Below are 26,999 nucleotides of genomic sequence, written 5' to 3'. Positions count from 1 at the left end.
TATTCATGAAAATATTGGACTATGCCCCCTATTTTCTACTCCAAAGTACAATTTACTGGTTGTTGAAATTGTGTATAAATGAGAATTTATACTCTTAAGAAACTTTTCATAATATTTGTCAATTTAGAATGAGTTTACTAATTTTACTTGAAGTGATGGTTATTCATATTCATCACAGCCATTCATTGAACAGCCATTTATTGGGTGTTATGCCATGTCCCAGTCAGTATGCTATGTGATAGGCATTTAAAATTGAGGAAATAAATAAAACAATTTCTGCTTTCTTATATATGCCCCAGAGGAGACAGACAGGCAAACAATTATGTAGCATTAAGTGTTATAGGTATTATGACAAAAACCCAAAGTATATTTGGGGTACAAAGGAGGAAGTGGGTCATTATACTGGAGGGACTGGGATAGAAGAAGTAGAAAAAGCATCATAGAGGCTACTTATTCCAAAACAGATAGATGGGAAAGGATATTCCTGGCAGAGGGAGAAGTAGAACAAAGATAGAAGGTGAGAGAAGATGGCATTTTGGTTTGACCTGGGCTTGGATTGTAGGATAGGGCTTGGGGAGAGTTGAAACCAAGGGCCAGATCTTGGAGGGGCTTAAGTATCATATTAACCATTTGGGGTTTATTTTAACAGTGAGGAGAGAGGTTTTGAAGGTTTTAAGGAGGGAGTTACTGTATTGCTCTACTGGAAGTATAGAAGATAGGTTAGATGCAAGAAGGCTAGTCCATATTAGAGATGATGATGCCTGAATTAAGGCAGTAGCAGTGGTGATGGAGACAGGGAGGGTAGTTGAAGTTAAAGATGCATCTGCCAGAATTTGGTGACTTACTATGTAGGGTTTAAGGAGGAAGAAGAGGGAGAAATCTAGTATAATTCCCAGGCCTCTATCTTTGGCTGCAGTGTGTTTGGTGGTGCCATTAACAAGGATGGGAAGTATAGCAAGAAAAAGAGTAGTTTGAGGGGTGAAGAGGGAAGATAATGTGGTTATTTTAGACATACTGAATTCAACAAAGTCTATGGGACATCCAAGTGTATTTATTCACTTAGCATTTAACTGCATCCTGGTGTGAAATTAAATTCAGAAGGGGGTTCTATGCTAGAGGAGTCACCTTGGAGGTGGGTGGCCATTGAGGCAAAGGAGATTATTCAGGCAGTGCTTTCAACTAACAAAGTGTAATAATTAACACTTTAGACTTATAATAGAAATTATCATGGTAGGTGATCTGAGACCATTTCTTAGACTGTAGAGACATTTTGGAGTGACCTGGGTTATATAACCTTTCCTTACTGTGGTGCCGTTAGTTACTGCTAGCTACTTTGGGCATGGTCTCTTTCTTACTTTTCTTTCACTAGGCTCTGCTCATATTAATAGTTTGGTTATGGTGCCATAAAAAGTGCTAACATGCTAAGAATACTTTTTTTTTCCCCATGGAGGCATTTTATTTGAATGTATGTTTTACATCCCTAGAAAAAGAATCCCAGGATTTTTCCTCCTGTGTGTTTTTGCCTTGCTTCCTAGTGGTCCATGATGCCAGCTGAGGTTGTCAATACAATGAAACCAAACTGATGGAATGGGAGCAGATTATTCTGCCATTTTTCTAGATCTTTTAGTTGCAATTCAAATCTGGGACTAATCACTCCACACTTGTTTAACCTCCCTGTGAGGTTCACAACAATTTTCCCAGCTCTGTGATCATCAGTTATTTCAAATTTGCCAATATAACCATGTTTCATCATGATAGTTAGAAACAAACCTGATGATGACTTTGGAGCACGGCCTGATTAGAACCTGGTGTTTGACTCTTTTCTTGGCATTGTTGATGCTCTTAAGAGCATCAGCCAGGACGTTCATGCGCACCATTGTGGTGGCACAGAAAGATGGCCAAAGGCTAAAAACACTTTTAAAGTGCCTAGATTGTAACAAGGGACACCACCTTTTATGGTCAACAACATATTATTACTTTTCAAGTTTCTTACTGTCTTGAACTGTCTAGTGGCATTACTTTTAGTCTTGTCAGGGTAATTCTATAAAGAAATTTAGTCTTTTACTTTAAGGAACACTACATGTCTTGAGCATTTGAAGTCTTTTGTAATACAGTAGCAAGTAGTGGTATAAATACAGTAGCAAGAGAGTAATTACTTTCCTTTGAGGTGAGGAAAGTTGTTGATTCATTTCCATGGTAGTAGCTGCTAAGCAGTCCTGGACAGCTTGGAGTTTAAATACAAAGGAAAACTAGTCAAAGCCCTAACATTTTTGTAGAGTTATAAAAGTATTATTTTATTCCTTATGGGATAGATTAAAACAGTTGTATTAACCCTATGCTGTGAATATTAATTTTTTCATGATTTATGTAGTTTGTTTATCGATGGACACTTTTACAACAGGATTTATGAAACGGGGTCGGAGAACAACACAGCAGTTGTGGCAGTAGAAACTCACACGATACATAAAATTGAAGAAGGGATTGGTAAGTCTTTTTTCTTATTTGGTACTTTTGACTTTAGCTTCCTTGGTTGAGATTTCTTGCCTTTTGTGCTTTATGTCCAGGTGCCCTCACCTGACCTCACCCAGTGTGCCTTATCAATGCTGTAGCCATCAGTTTGAGGGTGGTATATCTAGAGACACCACTGATAGGGTTGTCAGTTGATAATAGTTGTTTAACATCAATTTGCTAGGGTTGTGGAAAAGAGTTTTCTTCCATAAAAATCTCACAAAGAAACTCAAGCCTCCAGGTTGACCCCTGTCATTAGGGAAGTTGCTCAGGAAGACAAACAATGTGTTGATTGGAAGGCAGTCATCGGAAAGAAAAAGGTCTTGAAAGTTAGACCTCAGTTTGAATCCTACTTTCTCGCTTCTTAGCTGAGTGTCCTTGGGAAAATCACTTCACCTTTCTGAGTCCCACATGCTTGTATGTAAAACAGAGGAAATAATCACTGCCTTATAGGACTGTTGTAAAATTAAACAATGCATTTAAAACATATAGCACAGTGTCTGGCGTTTATGGGAGCTTGATAAGAGATAGCTATTATGTCAAGCTTCTTCCAGAGGATTCCTGAACAGTACCAGCAAGTATAAACTGTTCGTCCCTCAGAGGAACTGAGAGACTATAGATTTTTTAATTTAAGCTTTGGGCAAGAGTTGTTCAATAAATAACAGATATTTTTTCCATTTTCAGATGCAAGCACTATAGAAGCAAATGAGGATATGGAAATTGCTTACCCCATAACTTGTGGGGAGAGCAAAGCCATCCTCCTCTGGAAGAAGTTTGTATGTCCAGGAATAAATGTGAAGTGTGTCAAGGTAATTGTCTTCTCTCCTTGCTGGGGTCTCTTTTAGTATTTATTTATTCATTTATTATTTATTTTCTGTGGCTACAGTCCCATGTTTCACAGTAGAACAAATAGGGACTTTGGAGTGAAACTGCCCAGGTTCAAGTCCCTCTGGGTTCAAGTTCTGCGAGAGCAGGAAACTTGTCTGTCTTATTCACCAGTATATCCCTAGTACCTAGAATGGTGTCTGTCATATAGTAGGTGATCAGTAATTATACGTTGAATGAATGAATGGAGTTCCGTTTCTCTCACTGACTACCTGAGTGACCTTGATTAAGTTATTTAATATTTCAGAGCCTCTTATGTTAAAATGGGAATGATCATATGTATATAATGCTAGAATAATCATATATATTAGGGGGTTAAATAAGATAATATATATAAAATGCCTTGCACTCATTTGCATTGTGGTAGAGTATATTAAAAATTATTACTGATAAAATAAAAATAATCTTCATGAATGCACAATGTGGAATGGTTGTTCGTTCTGTCTCCATTGGTGTATCCCTAGATAATAGTCACCATCAGGGGCATCATACTAGATCATCAAGGATTCCCGAGTTTTGAGGCTCTGCAGTGCTATTGGTTTCTGCCACACTTGTCCTTTCTACCACATCCTGAATTTTGTAATAGAGCTGGATAGATAACTTGAGTTTATGTGAACAGCCTTTGTAACACTGGATCCAACTACCTGATTCAGGTCATAAATAGATTCTTGAAGCTGATCAATAGATTCATCTATGTTCTTCTTCCTGTCATCTGTAGCTTTGTACCAGGAAAGGGCACTGTGCTTAGGAGAGGATCATCTTCTGTGGCATAATAGAGCAGGAAGCTGGATAATACAGTACTGTGACTTAGAATGTTACCTGGGTATCTTTGTACATAAAAAGTAGAGTTATCTTCTCTTTTCCATTTTGGCCTGGCTAAATTGACATTGGATTATTTTGGACTTTCCTTTCCACTTTAGTTCAATGATCAATTGATCAGCCCCAAGCATTTTGTTCATCTAGCTGGCAAGTCCACTCTGAAGGACTGGAAGAGAGCCATTCGTCTGGGTGGAATCATGCTCAGGTAAGTTCTTTCGGCAAGCACATACCTTTAAATGACCCTTGGGGCACTTAATCATAATAGGTTCCAGAGAATCTAGTCTTTTCTCTTTAATTTGAGGTTTTTATTCTAGTCTTTTTTCTTTAATTTGAGGTTTTTATTCTGTCTGAAGGATTGGCTTGAGTAATCCATGTATTATTTGACCATCACCTTGTTCTTTTTTTTTTTTAAAGATTTATTTATTTCTCCCCCCTCCCTCCATTGTCTGCTCTCTCTTTCCATTCGATGTGTGTTCTTCTGTGTCTGTTTATATTCTCATTAGGCAGCTCTGGGAATTGATCCTGGGACATTCCGGAGTGGGAAAGAGGTGATTATTCTCTTACGTGACCTCAGGTTCCTGGTCTGCTGCATCTCTTATTATCTCTCCTCTGTGTCTCTTTTTCTTGTGTCATCTTGCTGTGCCAGCTCTCCGTGTGGGCCAGCACTCCTGCACGGGGCAGCACTGCTGTGCAGGGCAGCACTCTGCGTGGGCCAGCTCACCACACGGGCCAGCTTGCCTTCACCCTGGGTATCGAACCCTGGACCTGTTATATGGTAGACGGGAGCCCAATTGCTTGAGCCATCTGCTTCCCAACTTGTTCTTAGAATACCAGGGAATGAAGGAAGACTGAGTTAATTTTTTTTTTTTAAGATTTATTTTAGGGAAGCGGACTTGGCCCAGTGGATAGGGCATCCGTCTACCACATGGGAGGTCCGTGGTTCAAACCCCGGGCCTCTTTGACCCATGTGGAGCTGGCCCATGCGCAGCGCTGATGCGCGCAAGGAGTACCCTGCCACGCAGGGGTGTCCCCCGCATAGGGGAGCCCCACGCGCAAGGAGTGCAACCCATAAGGAGAGCCGCCCCACGCTCAAGGAGTGCGCCCATAAGGAGAGCCGCCCAGCGCGAAAGAAAGTGCAGCCTGCCTAAGAATGGTGCCACCCACATGGAGAGCTGACACAACAAGATGACTCAACAAAAAGAGACACAGATTCCCATGCCACTTACAACAACAGAAGCTGTCAGAGGACAAAGAAACAAGACACAGCAAACAGACACGGAGAACAGACAACTGGGGTGGGGAGGAGGGGAGAGAAATAAATAAATAAATAAATAAATCTTTAAAAAAAAAGATTTATTTTAATTTATTTATCCCTCCCCTCTGCTTGCTTGCTGTCTGCTCTCTGTATCCATTCGCTGCACGTTCTTCTATGTCTGCTTGTCTCCCTTTCTTGTCATCTTGCTGCGCCAGCTCTCAGACGGGTGCCGGCTGTCAGCTCTACATGGGCGTGGCCAGCTTGCCTTCATAAGGAGGCCCTGGGAAGCGAATCCAGGGTTCCCATATGACAGATGGGAGCCTAATTGATTGAGCCACATCCACTTCCCAGACTGAGTTAATTTTAACTCTTGCCAACATTGGTTATTGGGTGGAATCATCTCTGGGCAGAAAAACCCAGAAGTAGATGACAGTCCTGCTTGACACCCCAAGCAGAGGCAGGTCTATGCCAGGTGCTACGGAAGCATGACAACCATGGAGAAGTATAGGCTGACAAATTAGTGAATGGGTAAAGTAGAAGTGTGCTATTAATAAATGACAGTTGTACAGTGCCTTCCACCCTTTTGCATCAAGTTTTCCATTGTAATCTTTTCCCTCAGATAAAGAATAACATTAGTTGGTATTCCTTGAGTAATCATCTGTTGATAGAAAATTTCAAAAATATGGTGAAGAATTAAGTTTTTAAGAGCCTTAAAAACATCTTACTCTTTGTCATTTTAATTATTTTTATTTATTTATATATTTTTTAATTAAAAATTAATTTTTATTTATTTAACATATAAAGATTTAATATTGAGGTAGTCATTAAGGCTCTTCAAAAAACCATGGCTCCCTCTCAATTGAAATTAGATGTAGGCATGTGTATAAGCTAGCTCTTGTTGCATTAAAAAACACCCTCAAATTCAGTGATTTAAAACAAACTCAAAATTCTGTGGATTGGCTGGTTGGTTCCTCTGTTCTGGGCTAAGTCACCTGGGGCTGGGACAGCTGGAACAGCTGAGACTGCTAGGCCTCTCTCTCCAAGTGTTCTGTCAGCCATAAGTCAACCTTGGACTGTTCAGAAAGCATTTAATTCTTTCTAAAGAATCTGTCCAATAAATAATTTATAGTACTTCTAGAGATTCAAGCATAAAGATGTTAATTACAGTATTATTTATTATGGTGAAAATTGCAGTATGCCTTGATGAACAGTCAAGGAACATCGAAAGTAAATTATGGCTTTTCTAAATATATATATGTATATTATGGGATATTATGCAGTCATTAAAATATTTCTGAAGAACTTTTACATGGAAAATGCTTATGATGCAATATAAAGAAAGTAAACAAAATATAAAATTAAACAGTATGATTTTAGTTGTGTTAACAGCACACATACATGTAAGTAAAACTTTGTGGAAGAAAATATGCCAAAACATTGATATTATCTCTGTTGTAAGATTTTTTATTATTGATTTTTATTTATAAATACTCTATACCCACCAAGCAAAAATTCCCCCTTTTCCCCTCTCCCCATCCTCTGGTAACCTCTAATCTACTCTCTTCTTCTTCTCCCCTTCCTCCCTCCCCTCCTCTTCCTTCTTTTTTTAAAGACTTATTTTATTTATTTATTTCTTCCCCCATCCTTGTTTTTGCTTGCTGTCTGCTCTCTGTGGCTGTTTATTATGTGCTTGTCTTCTTTTTAGGAGGCACCGGGAACCAACCCGGGACCTCTCATGTAGGAGGGAGGCACCACTGGCTTGAACAATCTCCACTTCTCCCTTGTTGTGTCTCTCATTGTGTTTCCTCATCACGTCTCTTCATTGCATCATCTTGTTGTGTCGCTTATCGTGTCAGCTAGTTGTGTCAACTCCCTGTCTTGCTTGTCTTCTTTAGGAGGCACTGGGAACCAAACCCGGGACCTCCCATGTGGTAGGTGGGTGCCCAACTGCTTAAGCCACATCTGCTTTCTTCTAATCTACTTTATATTTTTGTGAATTTACTATTTCTAGATATCTCACATAATGGATTGCGATCTTTGCCCTTATGTCCCTTACTTATTTCACTGAGCATGTTTTCAGGGTAGTTCCATGTTGCAGCATGTCTCAGAACTTCATTCCTTCTCATGACTGAATATTCCATTCTGTATATGTACCTCATTTTGTTTATTTATTCATTGTTAATGGACACTTGGGCTGTTTCTATCTTTTGGCTGTTGTGAATGTTAATTGGCATACATGTATCTGTTTGAGGCCTTGTTTTCATTTTCTTTGGATATATATACACAGAAGTAGAATTAGCTGGGTAATATGCTAATTCTGTACTTAACTTTCTTAGGAACCACCATATTGCTTTCTACAGTGGCTACACCATTTTACATTCCCACCAACATGCATTAGAGTTCCAATTTCCCTATGTCCTCTCAAATACTTACTATCTTCTGTTTTTGTTTTTGTTTTTTAAGGAGGTACCAGGGATTGAACATGCATGCAAAGTAGGCACTCAATCACTGCCACTGAGCTAAACCCACTCCTCTCATTGTGGCTTTGATTTGCATTTCTCTAATGGCTAATGACATTGAGCATCTTTTCATATATTTATTGGCCATTTGTTTATCTTCTTTGGAGACGTGTCTATTCAAGCCCTTTTAAAAATTAGATTGTGTTTTTGTTGTTGCATTGTGAAAGTTTTTTATATATTCTGAATATTAAGCCCTTATTAGATGTATGGTTTACAGCTATTTTCTCCCATTCTGTAATTTGTCTTTTTATTTTCTCGATAATGTTCTTTAATGCACAAAAGTTTTAAATTTTGATGAAGTTGAATTTATCTATTGTATCTTTTATTGCTCATGGTTTTGATGTCCTATCTAGGAATCTATTGCTGAGTCCCCAGGTCATGTTGATTTGCTCCTATGTTATGTTTTAAGGGTTTTATGGTTTTAGCTCTTATAGTTAGGTCCTTGATCCATTTTGAGTTAATTTCATATATGGTATGAGGTAAGGGTCCACCTTCATTCTTACATGAGGATATCCAGTTTTCCCAACATGTGTTAAAGAGACTCTTCTTTCAGGATATTTTTTAAAGGGCATTTGTCTTTGCAGTTTTCTGTATTTTCCATAGAAAATGTTAAAATTTTTTCTTCACATATTATATTTATAGTTGGAGACACATAAACATTATTTTCAAAAAAATTATTCCAGACAATTTGTATGCAGAAGTCAGTAGTTGAATGAAATTGGGGACGAATACCTTTAACTCTCATTTTTGGTCTGTTTTATTTGCCCAGAAAGACCAGCATATACTACCTTTCCCCATATTTAAAGAGGAATCAGAATGCCTGAAAAATCTTTAGTGAGAGCCAGATGACATTATAACACATAGTTTGTTATATTTAAAACACCCATGTTTTTGCTTGTGGTCCATAGTAAAAACTTGTGGAGCCAGTTATAGTGACATTTTCTAGTGAACGTTTAGTATAATCAACTTAGTTTTTTTTGTTTGTTTGTTTTTTGAGGTAACAGGGACTGGGGATTGAACCCAGGACCTCATATTTGGGAAGCCAGTGCTCAGCCACTGATCCACACTGGCTCCCCTGAGTTGGTTTTTATTTATTTTAGTTTTTTCCCTCTGAGTTGGTTTTTACATTTGTTTCGCTTGTTTGTTTCCATTTTCTTTAGGAGGTATGGGAACCAAACTCAGGACCTCCTATGAGAAGCAGGCATTCTACTGCTTAAGCCACATCTGCTTCCTCAACTTAGTTTTTTATTTTAGGAGAGTTGTTTATCTATCTATCTATTTTAAATAAATCTCAATGTTTATCTCTGAAATTGGCAACTGACTTTGCTGGTCTAAAAGAATACTATTACATCAGAATCTTACCACAAAACTGTTATTCATCTGTGGCATTTTCTCAGTTGTATGAAGATGTGAACTAGTTTTTTCCTGTTTTAGGATGGGTTTCAATAAGATTAGTGATGACAGGAGATACAAGAGAGTTCCCATAATGAGTATACTAGGGAGGAAAAAGGAGTATTGGTAAATGTAGGCCAGACCAATGAAAATTGTATAGCCCCAGTTAGAATTTTTGCAACCTAATGACTTTTTTTTTTTTAAGGTTTATTTTATTTATTTCTCTTCCCCTTCCCACCCGTTGTCTGCTCTCTTGTGTTCATTCACTGTGTGTTCTTCTGTGTCTGCTTACATTCTCGGTGGCACCGGGAATCTGTGTCTCTTTTTGTTGTGTCATCTTGCTGCACCAGCTCTCCATGTGTGTGTGGTGCTACTCCTGGGCGGGCTGCGCTTTTTTGCACGGGGCAGCTCTCTTTGTGGGGCGCACTCCTTGCGCGTGGGGCTCCCCTACACGGGGGACACCCCTGCGTGGCATGGCACTCCTTGCATGCGGCAGCACTGCGCATGGGCCAGCTTACCACACAGGCCAGGCGGCCCTGGGTTTGAACCCTGGACCTTCTATATGGTAGGTGGATGCTCTTATCAGTTGAGCCACATCCACTTCTCCCTAATGACTCTTTTTTTTTAAAAAGATTTTATTTTTTTTATTTATTTCTCCCCCTCCAGTTGTTTGCTCTCTGTGTCCATTTGCTGCGTGTTCTTCTGTGTCCGCCTGTATTCTTCTCAGTGGCACCTGGAATCTGTGTCTCTTTTTGTTACGTCATCTTGCTGTGTCAGCTCTCCGTGTGTGCAGCACCATTCCTGGGCAGACTGCACTTTTTTTCATGCTGGGTGGCTCTCCTTATGGGGTGCACTCCTTGAGCGTGGGACTCTGCTACGTGGGGGACACCCCTGCGTGGCACGGCACTCCTTGCATTCATCAGCACTGCACGTGGGCCAGCTCATCACATGAGCCAGGAGGCCCTGGGTTTGAACCTTGGACCTCCCATGTGGTAGACGGACGCCAAATCCATTGGGCCAAATCCACTTCCTCCTAATGACTCTTAATACTATTGGCTTTCACTGATCTACAGAATAGTCCCAGCAGTGTTTGCCTCCGAGGCCTTCTAGATGAAGTGCAGGCTCAACTGGTACTTCTTTTCTCCCTTTGTACAGGAAAATGATGGACTCTGGTCAGATTGATTTTTACCAGCATGATAAAGTCTGCTCCAATACCTGCAGAAGCACCAAATTCGATCTTCTGATCAGCAGTGCAAGAGCTCCAGTGCCAGGACAGCAGACAAGTGTGGTGCAGACACCCACTTCGGCTGATGGTAGGGGGTAGGAAACCACCTGAAAACCCACTGTGTTTTTTGAGCAGCACTTTTCCCCTCATTTCTCCCTTTTGTTCCTTAATTTCAATTCTTGTGAGTATTGATGTACATTTTTGTAAGGTATGGCGAACTTGGGTGGGATTCCATGTTTTGGAAGCAGACCTCTTATTTTTTGCCAGTTGAGTTCTATTGACCAGACCTCTTTCGTTATTTCTTTCTTACAATGTGTGGTAAGCACTAGACATGTGGTTCTGTAGTTGTAATACTTATTCAGGTGTCTGCTTTGGTGTCACTTGGTATATCTGGGTTGAATTTAGACTCTTTTGTGCTACTGGTGGCCCAGGCAGGAAGGTAGATTAGAATAATAGTTTTCAACTGTTGAACTGAGAGGTATGCATGATCCCTGCTGTAAGGATCAAAGAGCTCTGCCTGGAAAGGGTCCGGATGACTAAACTAAGGCTTCCTCATAAATGAGACAGGATGGGCAAACACATCATTTCAATACTGTTGAGCTTGAACTAGAACTACTAGGGCTTCCTATTTACGGTCCAGGAAAGATGTAGACATGTAAGATCATTAAGGATTCAGTTAGTCCAGCTTGACACTTAACCATAGCTGGATAGAATGTGTCTCAGTTACTGCCAGAAGATTTATAAATGTGCTTGACAGATTCATGAGAATGTAAAGGATATAAATTGTTAGAGAAGTACTGTGTTTAAAAGGACCTTTCAAGGCTTCTTCTGGCCAGCTGTAATGTTCCATGAGTGACCAGTGGGTGAGTAGAAGCTAAATCTTTGGGAACTTAATTCCTTCCAGGAAAGTATAAAACACCTAGCAGTTTGAATTTTTGGTCACTTGATTCTTTAACCTAAAAAGTGAAAAATGCTGTGAAATTGTTTAGTTCCTTTTTATTTGGCCAAAGCTCCTTTACTTGATTATTAATGTTGCTGTTACTCCTTTGATTACTGATAATGTCTATCACGAAGCATCCACACTTGCCTATACTTCTATTCAGATCAGTTTGATTTTTCCCAATTTCTTTGTTGTTTAAAATTTTAATATAGAATTCATATACAGGTTTTTTCCCCCACTGTTAATCTACTGTTTATGGATCTTTTGTCTGATTTTTTTTTTTTTTGTATTATTTCTCTTGCTTTTTCTTAGATAGGCTGATAAATAGGCTATAGCATCTTCAGATATTCTAGATGCTTAGTGGCAAATGTGCTTGGAGCAGGGCTTTTGGTGAAACCCTGTACATTTCTCTTAAATTATTCCAGGCTGTCCTCACATTCAGTTTACCTGGGGCAGGTAGCCTGACAATCATGCCTACGTCAGTCTTTATAAAAAATATACCTGCTCAGGAAGCAAATTGCCCTTTCATGATTTTATGTTAGTTTTCATTTTCTGTTCAGAGTAAGAAGAAAGCATTTTCTTTTGAAAGGCAGATTCTCTGTAGAAAACCTAATATTCATTCTGACTTACCTATGATTCTGGTTTTTAAAGTATGTATCTGCTGGCAAGTGGCCAGAATGGTAAAATATCACAGGCTCAGTGGTGTCGGTATAAGGTAGAGGATAGCTATTACTTTTCATTAAATTCACTGGCATCTCCTCCAATGGACTGCTTTTAGGTAGCATCACACAGATTGCCATCTCGGAGGAGAGCATGGAAGAGGCAGGGCTGGAATGGAACTCAGCTCTCACTGCTGCTGTCACCATGGCCACAGAGGAGGGTGTGAAGAAAGATACAGAGGAAATTTCAGGTACTTTCCTATGGGGCTTAGATATGTACAACTTCAGTATATCTTGTAGAGTTTTGTGACCCATATCACCATTATGATTATGGATGTAGAAGACCTCTAATTACTTTTGCTGGTTTTTTTTTCATGCACGTTAGTACTAATTATAGCTACAAACATATTTATTTTAATCCATATAATGTCCCTGCAAAGTCAAATGAACTAAAGACATGAATTTAGCTCTTTAGTTCATGCTTCTCATCCTACCAAACTACTTCCAACTTTGGCACATTTCTTAGATAAATCAAGCAGCAAAATGTTAGAAGAAAAAGTTAGGTAGCAGGTGGTGTCAGAGTCAGAGGATGGTGACCAACGATTTTCTTAGAGGGGACCAGAAGAGGTTCTTGGACATCATCCTCCATGCATTCATTAATTTAGCAAATATTTATTGGTATCTATTTTTAGTTTGCACTGTTGCTAGATTCTAGATACGTAGATGAAAAGATTTAGCCTATGCCCACAAGGAATTTATAGCCCCACCTATTCAACTTTTTTGTTATTAAGTTTAGGGCTTATTGAAGGAAGGTGCTTGTTCCTTTCAGCCAGGGCCATAACAAATTGAGGACATGACAAACTGAAGCAATTATCCCAAGCCCCTATGTTGTTGAAGCGGCCAAATAATTAGGCATCAACTCAGGAAGGCAACTGGATTTCCAAAAGCTCCTTCTCTTTTCTCAGAAATGGCCTAACAGGAAATAGTTTGGAAGTGAAATAATTTTGAATATAAAGTTGTAGAAAATATACTTAAGTATCTATTTAGCACCCCTCATTTACCTTCTCTATTGTTTCTCATGTGCTAGAGGACACTTTGATGTTCTGGAAAGGAATAGCTGATGTAGGGCTGATGGAAGAAGTTGTCTGCAATATACAAAAGGAAATTGAGGAACTACTCAGGGGAGTTCAGCAGCGGCTCATCCAGACTCCCTTCCAGGTCACAGGTAAATGTGTTAATCCTGACAACAGTGGTCATTTATTGAACACTCACAACTGTAGGCAGGTCCTGTTAGCCTCATGACAGTCTTGAGGTATGGGTATTATATTTCCATTTTACAGAGGACACTAAGGCTCATAAAATTCAGTTACTTGTCCAAGGTTCATAACTGGGTTTTGAACTCAAGTGTGGCCATGCTTTTTCCACAGGTAATTTTTGGCTTTATAAATCATGTCAGAAAGCAATTTATGTAGAGGAGAATTGGAGAAATCCACCTGGTTTAGATTATTCTCATATTCTATTAGTCAAAGGCTTCCAGAACTCTTGTGTTCACTTATTTATTTATTTTTAAACAAGAGGGTTTTTTTTAGAGATTTATTTTTTAAAAATTTATTCCTCTCCCCTTCCCCTCTGTTGTCTGTCCATTTGCTGTGTGTTCTTCTGCGTCCGCTTGCATTATCCTGCAGCACTGGGAAACTGCGTCTTTTGTTGCATCATCTTGCTGCATCAGTTTGCCATGTATGCGGCACCACTCATAGGCGGGCTGTGGTTTTTATTCATGCGGGGCGGCTTTTCTTGCAGTACACACTCCTTCCACGTGGGGGACCCCTACGCAGGGGTGCCCTTGCGTGGCATGGCTCTCCTTGCTTGTGGCAGCAGCCCTGCACATGGGCCAGCTCACCACATGGGTCAGGAGGCCCTGGGGCTCGAGCCCTGGACCCTCCATATGGTAGATGGATGCTTTATCAGTTGAGCCACGTCCGCTTCCCTTGTGTTCACTTATAGCTGAATATTTTGCTGTATTTGAATATTCACTGGGTGCTTGCTGCTGTGCAGAATGTTAAAGGATATTTGATCATCTGATATAATTGGGGTTTATGATGAGACTTCATAAGCTTACTTAGATGTGTTGTTTTGTTACTTCTTTATAACCCATACATAATGTACCATATACTTAAATAACTTTACAGCAAAATCTTTTTTAAAATTTAAAAGTATGCATGTTTGTAGTAAAAAAAAAAAAGGCAAATAATTGAGAACACAGGGGTGACTGTTTAGATAGTTTGGTCAAGGAGAGCCTCTCTAGGGAGGTGACATTTGAGCAGAGATTTGAATTGAAGGAACTTGCTATTTGATAAGCTAGGAGTGGGCATGAGCCTGGTAGGTTCAAAGAATTACAGGAATACCAGTGCAGCTGCAGTAGAGTAAGCTATGGGGAGGGTGATAGGTGGTGAGTTTGGAGAGGAAGAGAGGGGATAGTTCATGTAAACCTTGAACTCTAGGTTTTATTCTGAGGTGATCATAAACCATCATAGTGATTTTGAGCCTGAAGTGATGAGATGTGTATTTTTAAAAGGTCACTCTGGTTACTGTGTGGCAAATAGACTATATGGAGCAAAAGTAGAGAGAAGACCAGTTGAAGGAATTAAGTCCTGGCAAGTGAGGATAGAGTGGTAGTGGTAGATCTGGGAAGAAAAGATCATTTGGGGAATGTGTTTTGAATGTGGAATGACAAGTCTTGTTGATGGATTAGGTATAGGGTGAAAGAGAAAGAAAGAAATCCAGGGTGACTAGTAAATTTATGGTCTGCGTAGTGAGTGGTGATGCCAGTTAGGGGAGATGAAGACCACTAGGGGAGGAACAGTTTTAAAGAAGTCAAATTGGTTTTTGACTTGTTAGATTAAGATGCTGTATTGTCAGCCAAAGGGGTGTGATGCAAAATACCAGAAATCTGTTGGCTTTTATAAAGGGTATTTATTTGGGGTAGAAGCTTAACAGTTACCAGGCCATAGCATAAGTTATTTTTCTCTCCAAAGTCTTTTGCCACATGTTGGTACAAGATGGCTGCCAACACCTGCCAAGAGTTCAGGCTTCTGGGTTCCTCTCTTCCCAGGGCTCCGTTTCTCTCTGGGCTCAGCTGCTGTGCTTCCTCCACAAGGCCAGCTGTAGACTAGCATGCAAATGTCTCTGTCTCTCTCCCCTGGGCTTCTGCCAACATCTAGGGAGCCGTCTCTATTCCTCTCTTCTCCTGTGTGTTTACTTCCCGGTCTCCAGCTCAAAAACTCCCAACTCTGTCTTTTGTCATGTCTTTTCTCAGTGAGTCCCTATCCACCAAGGGGTGGGGAGTTAACGCCGTACTGATGTGGCCCAATCAAAGTCCTAATCATAATTTAATCAATTAGAAGTGATCCCTCTGACAGATCAGTTTATAAACATAATCCAGTAACTATTTTTGGAATGCCAAACTGCTGCAGATGCCTATGAGAACTTCAAGTGGAGATGAGATGTCACTCATATATACAGATATATGAACAAGGAAGAGGTCAGCGCTAGAGATCTCCATATGAGAATTCTCAGCATGTTCATGGTTCTTTACAATCATGAAACTGGATGAGATGACTAGAAGATTGTAGATGTAGAGTTAAGGAAGCCACGACAGCAAATACTGACAACTCTTTCAAGAAGACTCTTGGAAAGAGAAACAGAAAAATAATGATAATACTGCCTGCTAGCCCCCATGTGTAACACTTCTAATCTTCATATCTGTCTTTCAGAGTATTTTTAATCCCGTTTGTATCAAATGAGAAAACTGAGGCGTGAAATGACTTGCTTGTCTGATTCCCTTGTTCCAAATCACTATGATGGGAAGTAGTAAAACTGAGGTTCATACTTAGCTCTATCTAGTACAGTGACTGTGTTTTCTAAATAAAAAATCAGAACCTATAACCAGATGCACAATTTTTTCCCTGATTTTTGTATTTATTTAAATGGAAATATTTACAAAGATATTACAACTATATCAAAATTAATTATAATAAAATAAATGAAATTAAGAAAGTTCTGTCATTTGTGGGTTGTTTCATATTTTTAAGTAGTACAACAGAGTTGGTGGAACATTTCTGTTTTAACTTGACAGACATGTCTTTTGTTTTAAATAGATGCCGCTGTTCTCAACAATGTAGCACATACATTTGGCCTAATGGATACAGTCAAGAAGGTTTTGGACAACAGAAGGAACCAAATAGAGCAGGGAGAAGAGCAGTTTCTCTATACTCTGTCAGGTATGTATTCTTTTTCATCCCTCTTAGGTAATATTTTGCTGATATCCTTAAGAATTGGCATTTCCTTGTTGACTTCTTGGGTCTGGCTTTTCTTGTTTGTTTTTTTTTTAAATTAATATAGCATCAGATTTTGCTTTTTCTTTATTCATAGCCACAGGTGAAGTGGAGTGGTGGGAAGTAAAGGGGACACGAAGTAAAAAGGAAAGAAGCAAGCATCATGTCTGTATCTTTTTTTTTAGGGTCTTCTGGCTAAAGCCAGACCTACTAGACAAATTCTAAAAGAGCTGTAACATCTGTATCATTTTTGATGATTAAGATGTCTGCAGAATTGCTCCATTAATACAGTAGTGCTGGTGGCAGAAGAAACAAATTGACCTTTGTCTTTGTTATTGATACTGCCCCTTTTGTTGGATGTATATTTAGAAACTTCTCCATTATTTGGGAATCAGAAATTATGAGAACATGGGTAATTTAACTCTTTTTATTAAGTACTTACTTTGTGCTAGTCTCCAAACTAGGTTTTAGAAATATAAAGTTAAATAAGATCGCCTCAGTCCTTTCATGGTCTTTAAGAGGACTCAAGAGTGCTCACTTCGGCAGCACATATACTAAAATTGGAACGATACAGAGAAGATTAGCATGGCCCCTGCGCAAGGATGACACGCAAATTCGTGAAGCGTTCCATATTTTTCACAACCAATCCAATGTCCACAGAGAAAATGTGGAATGGGTGTGGGAACGGTAGCCATGGGGGCTGCTGGGTGTGGGGAACGGGAGGAAGAGATGAGATGTGGAGGCGTTTTCGGGACGTGGAGTTGTCCTGGATAGTGCTTCACGGACAATTACGGGACACTGTAGATCCCCCCAGGGCCCACTGGATGGAACGTGAGAGAGTGTGGGCTATGAAGTGGACCATTGACTATGGGGTGCAGTGATGCTCAGAGATGAACTTACCAGGTGCAATGGATGTGTCATGATGATGGGAGAGAGTGTTTCTGTGGGGGGAGTGGGGGGCGGGGGCGGTGGGGTTGAATGGGACCTCATATTTTTCATAATGTAATTTAAAAAAAAACAAATAAATAATTTAAAAAAAAAGAAAAGAAAAAAAAAGAAAAAAAAAAAAAGAGGACTCAAGAGGGAAGCAGACCTAGAAACAAATAAGTGCAAAAAATAGTAAGTTTTTTGACAGAAGCATATAAAGGGTATGATGGAAGAACAAAGAGAGTAACCACTTATACCTGGACAGAATCAAGAGAAGCTTCTGGAAGAGGTAAGAAAGTAAAAGATATAAAACAAATGAGAGGTATGTATTATCAGCATTTGAATAATGCAGAATATATTCAGTCTGTCATGAAGCCAAAAGGAAAGAGGATTTCTTAAGAAAAGGACAATTTAGGTTGTTTGAAATTTATTTGTATACCCAGTTCATATTTTAGACTCAATTTTACCTAGTACTCTCAGAGTTACCTTGTCACATATGATCTTCTCAAGAATGCTGGGATGGCTATTATCCTTATTTTACAGATACCCCAGTAAAGGCACAGAGAGAATTAATGCTTTGCCTGAGGCTATATCACTACTTGGCAGCAAAACTTGGAGTAGAATTCTGTCTCATTTCTCCTGATCCAGTGCCTTGAAACTTTAAGCCATTAAAAAAAAAGTTTTTGTTAGAAATATGGGCATCTGGTTCCTTGTCCATATTTTTTTTAGATAATTTTTAATTATAATATACATAAGGTTTTATTTTCTGCTATTTTTCACTATGATGTATTAATAATATCCAAAATTGCTACATGGTAGCTTACCTAGACTTTCTACAGAGGGCATTTAAATATTCTAAACTTTCTTCAGTACCTTATATAATGTTCTGGTGACTTAGATGAATATAACTTTTTCTTTTTATGTCCTTAAACTACTCAGGACTAAGCTTGTAATTAAACGGTACTGATACTTTTTTAATGGATTTTTGTCACCTGTTGTCAAATTTCCAGTACTATACCAATTTTTGCAACCAGTTTGAGCACATCAACTTGGACATTGTTATTTACAATATTCCCTGATTTAGAATTTTTTGAAATTGCAGATTTAATTGGCACTTTAAGTTTACATTTCCTTGATTATTATTGAAGTTAGAAAAAAATTCAGGATTTTAGAACTTTAAAGGCATTATTTCATAAGGTTTGAAGGTATTCCTGGTCCCTACAGACTCCTTTTATTCCAAGCTAGGAATTGACTTTTGTTCTTGGTGTTCTAGAGAGAACAAAGTGCTCTACAGATATAACCTGTTATTTATGGGGTCCTTATCAGGTACTAAGTAATAGAGAAATTCCATTTTAAAACTGGACTTACCAGTGGTCAGTAAGGTTGGATTGGATACTTGGGAGAGAGGGAGAGTGATTGGCATTTTATGGTGGAAAACCACCAAGTTGGCCGTCAAAAGACCTCTGTCTTGGCCCCAGCACTGTAACTTTAACTAAGTCACTTTATCTTTCTGAGTCCTCATTAAAAATGAATGAATTAGAACTCTAAGGTTTCTTTCAGTTCTGTAATTCTTAGGGACTTCCTCTGAAACTTTCTGAAGCCTTCTCTGGGCTGATGGGAGACTGAGGCCATTTGGGTCACCAGCAGTTTTCTAGCCATGCAATAGGGTGATTCTGCCTTGAGGGACAATTTGGGAATCACTGTATTTCTGAGTGGCTGGTTTAGCTCTTTTGTAGGTCCCTGGAAGTTCCAAAAGGATTGTGCAGATATTCCTAATTTCCTTCTTTTTGGTCTGTTCTGTAGACCCAGGCAGGGCATATTCAAGCTGCAAGACCAACTGGTGGCTTCTTTGGTTTATATTTTGGTGAAAAATGACAAAATGCCAGAGGAGCTTTAGGATTGACTAATAGTAGGATCATAGCCTGAAAGATTCTGAACTGTTATCCTGCCTATAATCACAAAATGTAATGCGATTACTGGAGGGATTTTTTTCTTCATTTTGCAAACAATGAAGTGACTTGCCTGAGGCTACAAAGTGACAAAACCGGGACACAACTCCAGGTCTCCTAACTCCCAGTTTAATGTTCCCAAGATTATTCTTCCCTCCACACAAAGTCTGTCTTTTTTTCCATAGACTTGGAACGGCAGTTGGAAGAGCAGAAGAAGCAAGCTCAGGATCACAGGCTGAAATCCCAGACAGTTCAAAATGTGGTACTGATGCCTGTGAGCACTCCTAAGCCTCCAAAAAGGCCCCGGCTCCAGCGGCCAGCCTCCACCACTGTCCTGAGCCCTTCTCCTCCTGTCCAGCAGCCTCAGTTCACAGTCATCTCACCCATCACCATCACCCCAGTGGGTCAGTCTTTTTCCATGGGCAATATTCCAGTGGCCACCCTCAGCCAGGGCTCTAGCCCTGTGACTGTCCACACACTGCCTTCTGGCCCTCAGCTCTTCCGCTATGCCACCGTGGTCTCCTCTGCCAAAAGCAGCTCACCAGACACAGTGACCATCCACCCTTCGTCTAGCTTGGCACTGCTAAGCTCCACAGCCATGCAGGATGGGAGTACCCTGGGCAACATGACCACTATGGTGAGCCCTATGGAGTTGGTGGCCATGGAGTCTGGTCTGACCTCAGCAATCCAGGCTGTTGAAAGCACCTCAGAGGATGGGCAGACCATCATTGAGATTGACCCAGCCCCAGACCCAGAGGCTGAGGATACTGAGGGCAAAGCAGTCATCTTGGAGACAGAGCTGAGGACTGAGGAGAAAGTTGTGGCTGAAATGGAAGAACACCAGCATCAAGTCCACAATGTGGAGATTGTGGTCTTGGAGGATTAACTGGGGATCTTGGGGCCAGGAGATATGTTTTGGTTTGGAATTTTAATTATTTGTTTATTTTATCATTGTCCCATTCATTTCTACCACATAGGATCTTTTTTTTTTTTTCTTCAGCAAAATCTTCTTGTTATACCTGAAAATAATTGGGTCCCTCCTATCCCCTCATTGAAAAATGGACAAAACAAGCTGTGCTTCCAGAAGTTGAGAGTAGGTCACTCAATGTTCTAATCCTCTTACACCAAGAAAGCTATTTCCTTTAGGGGAGGCATCAAGATAACCAGAATCCCTGTCCAGAAAGCTCTTCCCTGGCTAGTTTGTCTATGTATGCATGTCATTTTATTTTTGTGAAGGTGCATTGACCAAATTCTGGAACACAGATCTGGCACTGGAAGGCAACCCACTCAGATGTGGATGCAGAAGGGTACTTTATTTTGTATCTTGGGAAGGGCCCTCCAGGACCAATGCAGACTCTTAAACAAAAGGAAGTTGATCTCTGCTTGAGGGGAAGATGGCATACCAACAGCAGCTTAAAAAGGGAAGTATTTTGGCAAGTATGGGGCAAGGAAATTATCTTCCAAAACTGTGACTGAACCTCTTAAGATCTATAAAGTTTACCACCATGGGTAACCATGGGTGCCAGTTTTGAGGAGAAGCAGGTGATGAGTGAAAGAAGGGTACATCTCCACAGAGCAAGTGGCAGCAGCGGGCCTGTGGCTTGGCAGAAATAGGAATCCAGAAATGCCACAGCTGTGCTTTGGGACTGAAGGTGGTAGCTCACCTCCACCCCACCCCACCCCACCCCCATCCCCTTATCAAAGCACTTAACTTCCAAAATTGGGATCTGTCCATTCATTTGCAAACTGTGTGTGATGTGGTAAAAATTACTCTGGTTCTTGGATTGTGGCTGTCATGGGGGTGGGCTCTAAGGCTATCATTTTTATTGCATGACTCCTCATCCAGACCAGCTGCCATTTTTGATAGGGTCCTTTTTGGCTTTGAAACCAAAACAGCCACTCATTTGGTGCTTCCTCTTGTTCTGCCCTCCATCCCTCTACTCTTAATGACTCTACTCTGTCTCCTGGATACCATGCTTTTCAGTTTTTTGGTTGATTGGGAGAACAGTGACAGGCACCTCCCTGCCTTCATCCCCTTTTAGATTCATTTATATCATTTATACCACAGATGTTTCTGTGAGATATTGAGCTCATAACACAAAACAAAACAAAACAAAAAAACCTTAGGTTTGGTGGGGGAAATCCAACACCCTCAGTCTTTCCTGAGGCACTGAGTAGATGTCTCCTCCTAAGCGAGCTGGACTCCCTGGGAAAGAAACATTGTCTGCAATTATTATTTTATAGGAAATGTACCAGAAATGTCAATAATAATGTCTTTGGGGGGTAGGGGGTTTATTTTGTTTCCTTTTTTAAAACTTGTTTGTATATTTAGAGCTGGGCCATTTATATGCTGTGATTCCCTCTCTTTGACCCACTTCAGTGTTTGGGACTAGAGTTGACCCTAGTTTTTCTTTATTTGATTGCATTGTTTACTGCACTAGGGAAAATATAGGGAAACTGCAGACAATGTAAAGGAAAAATAGGTTTAAAAGAAAGCACACATCTTAGGAGTGGGAAGATTTTTCTTTTTTAATTAAAAGCAAAACTTTGACCTGTAGTTTTTTGTTTTGTTTTGTTTTTTGTTTTTAAGAAGACACCTCTTGAAGCCATGTTTCTGCCATAGATGTTGGAAACCTGGTCAGGCAAGTGAAAACTGTTTTCTGCCAGCTCTCAGATGGCTGTATAAAGCCAGAGAAGCCCTCTACTTCGGGAGGGTTAAGCTTAAAAGCCTTAAGGATGAGATTTCTGAACCCCATATACAGTTGTGGTTTCCAACTTTAAAATTGTATGGGGTTTTATTTTTCTTTTCAAAATATTGAATAGACTTAACAATCAGCTTAGGACAAACCTTTGATCTTTTATATATCTTTAGTGATATAAGTGACTTTTATTTCCTGCTTCTTTAGGTTTTCTTTTGGTACATAAACAAAAAGAAAAATTCTGTCTAAGATTGGAACTACTACTTGAACCTGGAAAGATATATCTCACCTTCATTGTGGTTTTTAGGGACACTTTTCACTTTCTCAGAGATGACAGGACCAATTTGGGACAGGAGAGGAGCCCCAGAGAAAACCTGCACACCCACTCAGGTTTCTTTCTTTCCTCTGTCAAAGCTGTTAGTGTTTTAAAGTAGGGTGAACATCGTACTTCCAAACTCAAGAGAGTTCCACCTTCTGAAGACAGGGCCAGTTTACTTTCACTCTCTGAATATTCTAGTGGGTGCAAATACATGAGCTTTGTTGTTTTACTGATCTTCCACTAGCCTGTCATTATAACTGGATGCTGTGGCACTGTTGTTGAGTGTGGGTCCCCACATAGCCCTGGTCTAGGTGATCTCAGACAGGATGAGACATGTGCAAGCCATCGGTATGTGCATGAGCAGTTACAATGAACCACTCCTGAAGCTGTCTTGCCAGCAGTCATTTAACTTTCTATTCATTCATTAAATAAACATTGATGTTACCATCTATGTGCCAAGCTTTGTGCTAGGCACTGGCAGTTTAAGAATGAAGTTCTGCACTCAAAGGGTTCATATACTCCAAAAGTTCTCTGGAGTTAAGAACTATACTTCAATGTGACTGGTTTCCTGTGTAATACTGTGTGTTTTATTTAATGCATTCAAAAACATTGAGAATTAGACCATAGGTTTCTGCAGACTACTAAATGCACAAAAAGGTAAGAACCCTCTTCTCTCGTAAAGAGACTCTGAAATAGATCATCATCATAGGGTATGCGCAGTGATAGAGCTATTGCCTGGGAGCTGAGTAAACGAGGTCAAGCACCAAATCCAGTTGGGGTGGGGTAGAGTCAGGGAATATGGGAGTTCTTCCTGAAGAAGGTATTTATCTAAACTGATTTAAGAGACTGTTTTTGCCTATTTTTTTACTACTACATTTTCAGGTAAGAGCTTATTTATACAAAAGAAAGAAAAGTCCTTCGTCTCCTGCTGCTTCTGCCTGCCGAGCCAGGCAGAGTCAGTAGCATTGGGAGTTTTTCCTGAGAATGCCCCACTGGGTCATGCTCTGGCTTCTCTGATTTTCCATTGGATGGGACCCAGTGTTGAATTCATTGTGGGACTGAAGTCTAGCTGGTAGTGGGTAAATGCCACAAAATCTTCCTGCCATGTGGTTTCCACAAAGGCCACAGAGTCTACTCTATAGCTGTTTCTTGACCATGTCCTTGTTTGGCCCCTACCTTGTTTTCTTCCCCTTCTCAGTTTCCAGGCTCTCATGACCACCCCCGCCCCACCCTTCCACACACAGTCATTCTGAAGTAAAAAATGAATAGACTTGAATATTAAAGATTCAGAGCCACTTTATATGAAGTTTTCATTCATACTTCTGTCCCTATTAGGGAAGGAAGACCAATGTTAAATCAGATACCTTGAAAATTAATAACCAGTTTAGGGGGTTCTGACACCCTTTAGTGGTAGCATTTTATCCCATTTCATGAAAGGTACTAAGGATAAGTCTATGGTGGGGAGTTCTGGTAACATTTAATTATAAAGAGTAAAAATCAAGAATGAAATATGGAATTACGAGGTCATTATTTAGTTATAAAGGGTCCAGGTTTTAATACTATCAAGGATGTAGAAACATCAAAGAATTCTGAAAATAGGCATTAAGTTGTGATTCACCTTGGACACTATTCTTCAGGAAACAGTCCTCTGTCTGACAAAAAAAGTCAGACACTAGACTAGCCCTTGCATTTTCAGATTAACTTTCCTAGAATAATTGATCACTTTCCTGGGAGTGGGGCAGGACCCTCACATCAAAGATAACTCCTTCCTGGGAGAGAGTAGTCTGCAATGTATTGCAATAATCAAGACAGTTGCATTAGACAAGAAAACTAAGGGATCAGTTTTTTGGATTTGAGCCCTATGTCCCAGGAATTGCTGTTCTTCAGCAGTCCTAATTTGTTGTGTCTTTTCAGTTACTTTCTCAATCCTGGAATATCTTTCTTAGGCCTGAGCTATGTTAGTTGACCTCTAGAAGATAAAACATTCATCTGACTTCCTTATCCACAACACCACTTCATCCTCCCTCTCAAGCCCTTGCTAAACTCGTTGAGTTCTTGAGACATTTACTCCTTCTCAAATGAAGACACTTCCAGGACCCCAATCTTAACATACATCCATAAAGCATAGTTTTCACTACCTAAAACAGCCGTTCTCAAGTCCATCAATCACCTAAATTGAAGCACCTTTGGGATGTGCTAGTACATAACTAAAGGTAAGTTCCCCAGAACGCACAGACTCTAAAGCATCTTTTGCACCTGATTGATCTTCTGTCCATGGTCCATGGTCCAGGCTATGATATACCTCATTGCCTGGATAAATTATTTCAGCCCACTCTGAGTCCTACCTCCCCACAAATACCTGAAATTTCTGTTGACTCGTGAATCTCTCAACCTAAAGTAGATGACACCCTACTTTGAAATTGTTTTCTGATCTCCTCATGCATCTGTGGCCTCCAGTTCTGTGCCTCTACTGGAAGACATGGCTTGAAATGTAATATATATGGATTTATTTTCCTAGTTTGGGAACAAGAATGAGTAATATGTTTGGACTAGGTATAAGTAAATGTGGGACTGGGTAAGGCCCCAGAGGAAGTTTCTCACTGGACTTGTAGGAGCTTCCCTGGCAAACGCCATCCAGATGGCTTACCTGAATTTCAAAATATTTAAAAATTTTTCTTCTAAGTAGTCTACATCCTAGAGTAAACTGGCAGTCCACAGCCTTAGTTCAGCCTGAATACTTGCTTTGTATAGGCCACAATTTTTTTTGTTTTATTTTGTTTTTTAACAGTTTTATTGGAAAATAACAGGGTATAGGGAAGTGCACAAATAACTGTACAACTCAATAAATTTAACAAACTCAATACACCCATGAAACCAGTCCCAGATGGAAAAAAAACAAAAACAAAAAACAGCACTTCAGAAGCCCCACTTGTGCCCCATTCTGTTCTTAAACCTACTCCTACCCCCCCCAAGGGTAATCACTCTCTAGCTCTTCAATACCATAACTTAATTTTGCCTATTCTTGAGCTCTATATAAATGGAGTCATACAGCAGTACTCTTTTGAGACTGACTTTTTCAATTAACATGTTTGTGAGATTCACCCATAATGTTGAGTGAAGTTATAGGTGATTTCTTACTGTACAGAAATTGTGACTATGCATAATTGATCCATTCTATTTGTGGGCACTTAGTTTTCAGTTTGAGACTATTAACAAATAGTGCTGCCAAGAATGTTCTTGTACATGTCTTTTTTTTTAATGTGTTTTTTGATGAACATATGTACACAGTTATGCCTGCAGAGAATTTTAAACAGTAGAGCAGTTCACATGAAAAACTCCAGAAACGGTTTTTCTTGAAAAATGTCAGATTGGTCCTTAGAACAAGTGGGTCCACATTTCTTCATGACAACACTTGACAGGAACTGAGGCATTACTTATATGGGACATGGCCTCTTCTATTTCATCACAGACCCTGCCACTCCCTATTACAAACCCAGACCTTCTTATTTTGCTAGCTTATTTTTTCATTCAGTAATCTTAGGACACTTTTCCCCCAGATAACTGCAAGGCTTATTTCCTCATTTCCTTCAAGTCTCTGTCCACATGTCACCTTAACAAAGAGGGCTTCTCTGGCTACCATATATAAAATAGCAACTTCTCTCTACCTTATGCTCCCTATTTTAATTTACCCTGCTTTATTTTTCTGCTTTACTTACCACTTAACATGCATTCATTTTCTCCCCCACTAGAATGGAAGCAGGGGCCAGTTCTTGTCTCTTATTCACTGCTATTTTCACAGTCCCTGAAACAGTACTTGGCATGTAGTAGGAGCTTAATAGATATTTGATGCATGAATAATAGTCATAAAATAATAGCTCATACTTACTAAAGGGTAACCACACACCAAGCATTGTTCTAAAAGCACTTTTCATATGTTCATCTATTTGATCCTCATGGCAATCCTATGTGGTATATAGCATTATTAACCCCATTTTACAAGAAACTAATGGTTATATTCTTCTCTAAACAGATATATTTGAAGTGTTGTATATCAATCAAATTTATTAGAGTCTTTAAATGCACTAGAGAAACTTAATATCTAAAGGGGACCCTTCAATGAATCATTCTATATGATGGCATTTTATTAAATAACTCAGCCACCTTTTAAGTTATTTTGTTTACTTTCAACTTTTTATATATTAGGTTTACTTAAGGTAGGGTCCACAAGTATAGTCAAAATTTTGTATTGTGGGACCAGGACTAGATTGGGATGCAGCTTGGCTGAGGTTTCAGGCAATAAGGGCTGATCAGATTTTGCTCTCTGTGATGAACTGCAAGCCTTTTCCCTCACCTTTCAGGATGAATACTGGACAGGGAATATTGTGGAGAGGGTAAGTCCACTGACCTGGTGAAGGATTCTAGGACCCAAAGCATCTGTCTGTCACAGGAAATAATGAGTTAATAGCTTGGTTAATGGCCCACTTTTGGAGATGATGATGTCAGGGTTTCTAGTTAGAACTCCATTCTTTGCCAAACTCCTATCATGCATAAATCTCAAACCTGTATACT

At 39.7% G+C, this 26,999-nt stretch overlaps 1 protein-coding gene and 2 non-coding genes across 10 annotated transcripts in view; 2 read left to right on the top strand and 1 right to left on the bottom strand.

The window, feature by feature from the left end:
- GMEB1 (glucocorticoid modulatory element binding protein 1) overlaps window positions 1-23,713 on the top strand; it is a 36,493-nt gene extending 12,780 nt beyond the window's left edge. For 4 of the 8 annotated variants that reach the window (XM_058304783.2, XM_058304784.2, XM_058304782.2 and 1 more), the window contains exons 3-10: window positions 2,402-2,484; window positions 3,193-3,317; window positions 4,314-4,417; window positions 10,534-10,691; window positions 12,322-12,453; window positions 13,290-13,427; window positions 16,360-16,482; window positions 19,598-23,713. In XM_058304783.2, coding sequence (XP_058160766.1) covers window positions 2,402-2,484; window positions 3,193-3,317; window positions 4,314-4,417; window positions 10,534-10,691; window positions 12,322-12,453; window positions 13,290-13,427; window positions 16,360-16,482; window positions 19,598-20,298 — 1,564 coding nt within the window. In that variant the 3' untranslated portion in view covers window positions 20,299-23,713. Of the gene's footprint in view, window positions 1-2,371; window positions 2,485-3,192; window positions 3,318-4,313; window positions 4,418-10,533; window positions 10,692-12,321; window positions 12,454-13,289; window positions 13,428-16,359; window positions 16,483-19,597 lie in introns of all 8 variants that reach the window. The other 4 variants (XM_058304780.2, XM_058304778.2, XM_058304779.2 and 1 more) reach the window with 1 other exon arrangement.
- Window positions 16,719-16,777, bottom strand: LOC111763503 (U7 small nuclear RNA). Its single transcript, XR_002796366.1, has one exon. It is a non-coding gene; the product is annotated as a U7 small nuclear RNA (small nuclear RNA).
- On the top strand, window positions 17,067-17,173 carry LOC111763491 (U6 spliceosomal RNA). Its single transcript, XR_002796354.1, has one exon. It is a non-coding gene; the product is annotated as a U6 spliceosomal RNA (small nuclear RNA).
- Window positions 23,714-26,999: the final 3,286 nt, after the last annotated feature.

The sequence above is a fragment of the Dasypus novemcinctus genome, chromosome 9 (genome assembly GCF_030445035.2).
Source record: "Dasypus novemcinctus isolate mDasNov1 chromosome 9, mDasNov1.1.hap2, whole genome shotgun sequence".
Classification (NCBI taxonomy): domain Eukaryota; kingdom Metazoa; phylum Chordata; class Mammalia; order Cingulata; family Dasypodidae; genus Dasypus; species Dasypus novemcinctus.
The sequence above is the reverse complement of the archived record's forward strand: the minus strand, read 5'-3'. Positions and strand labels throughout refer to the sequence as shown.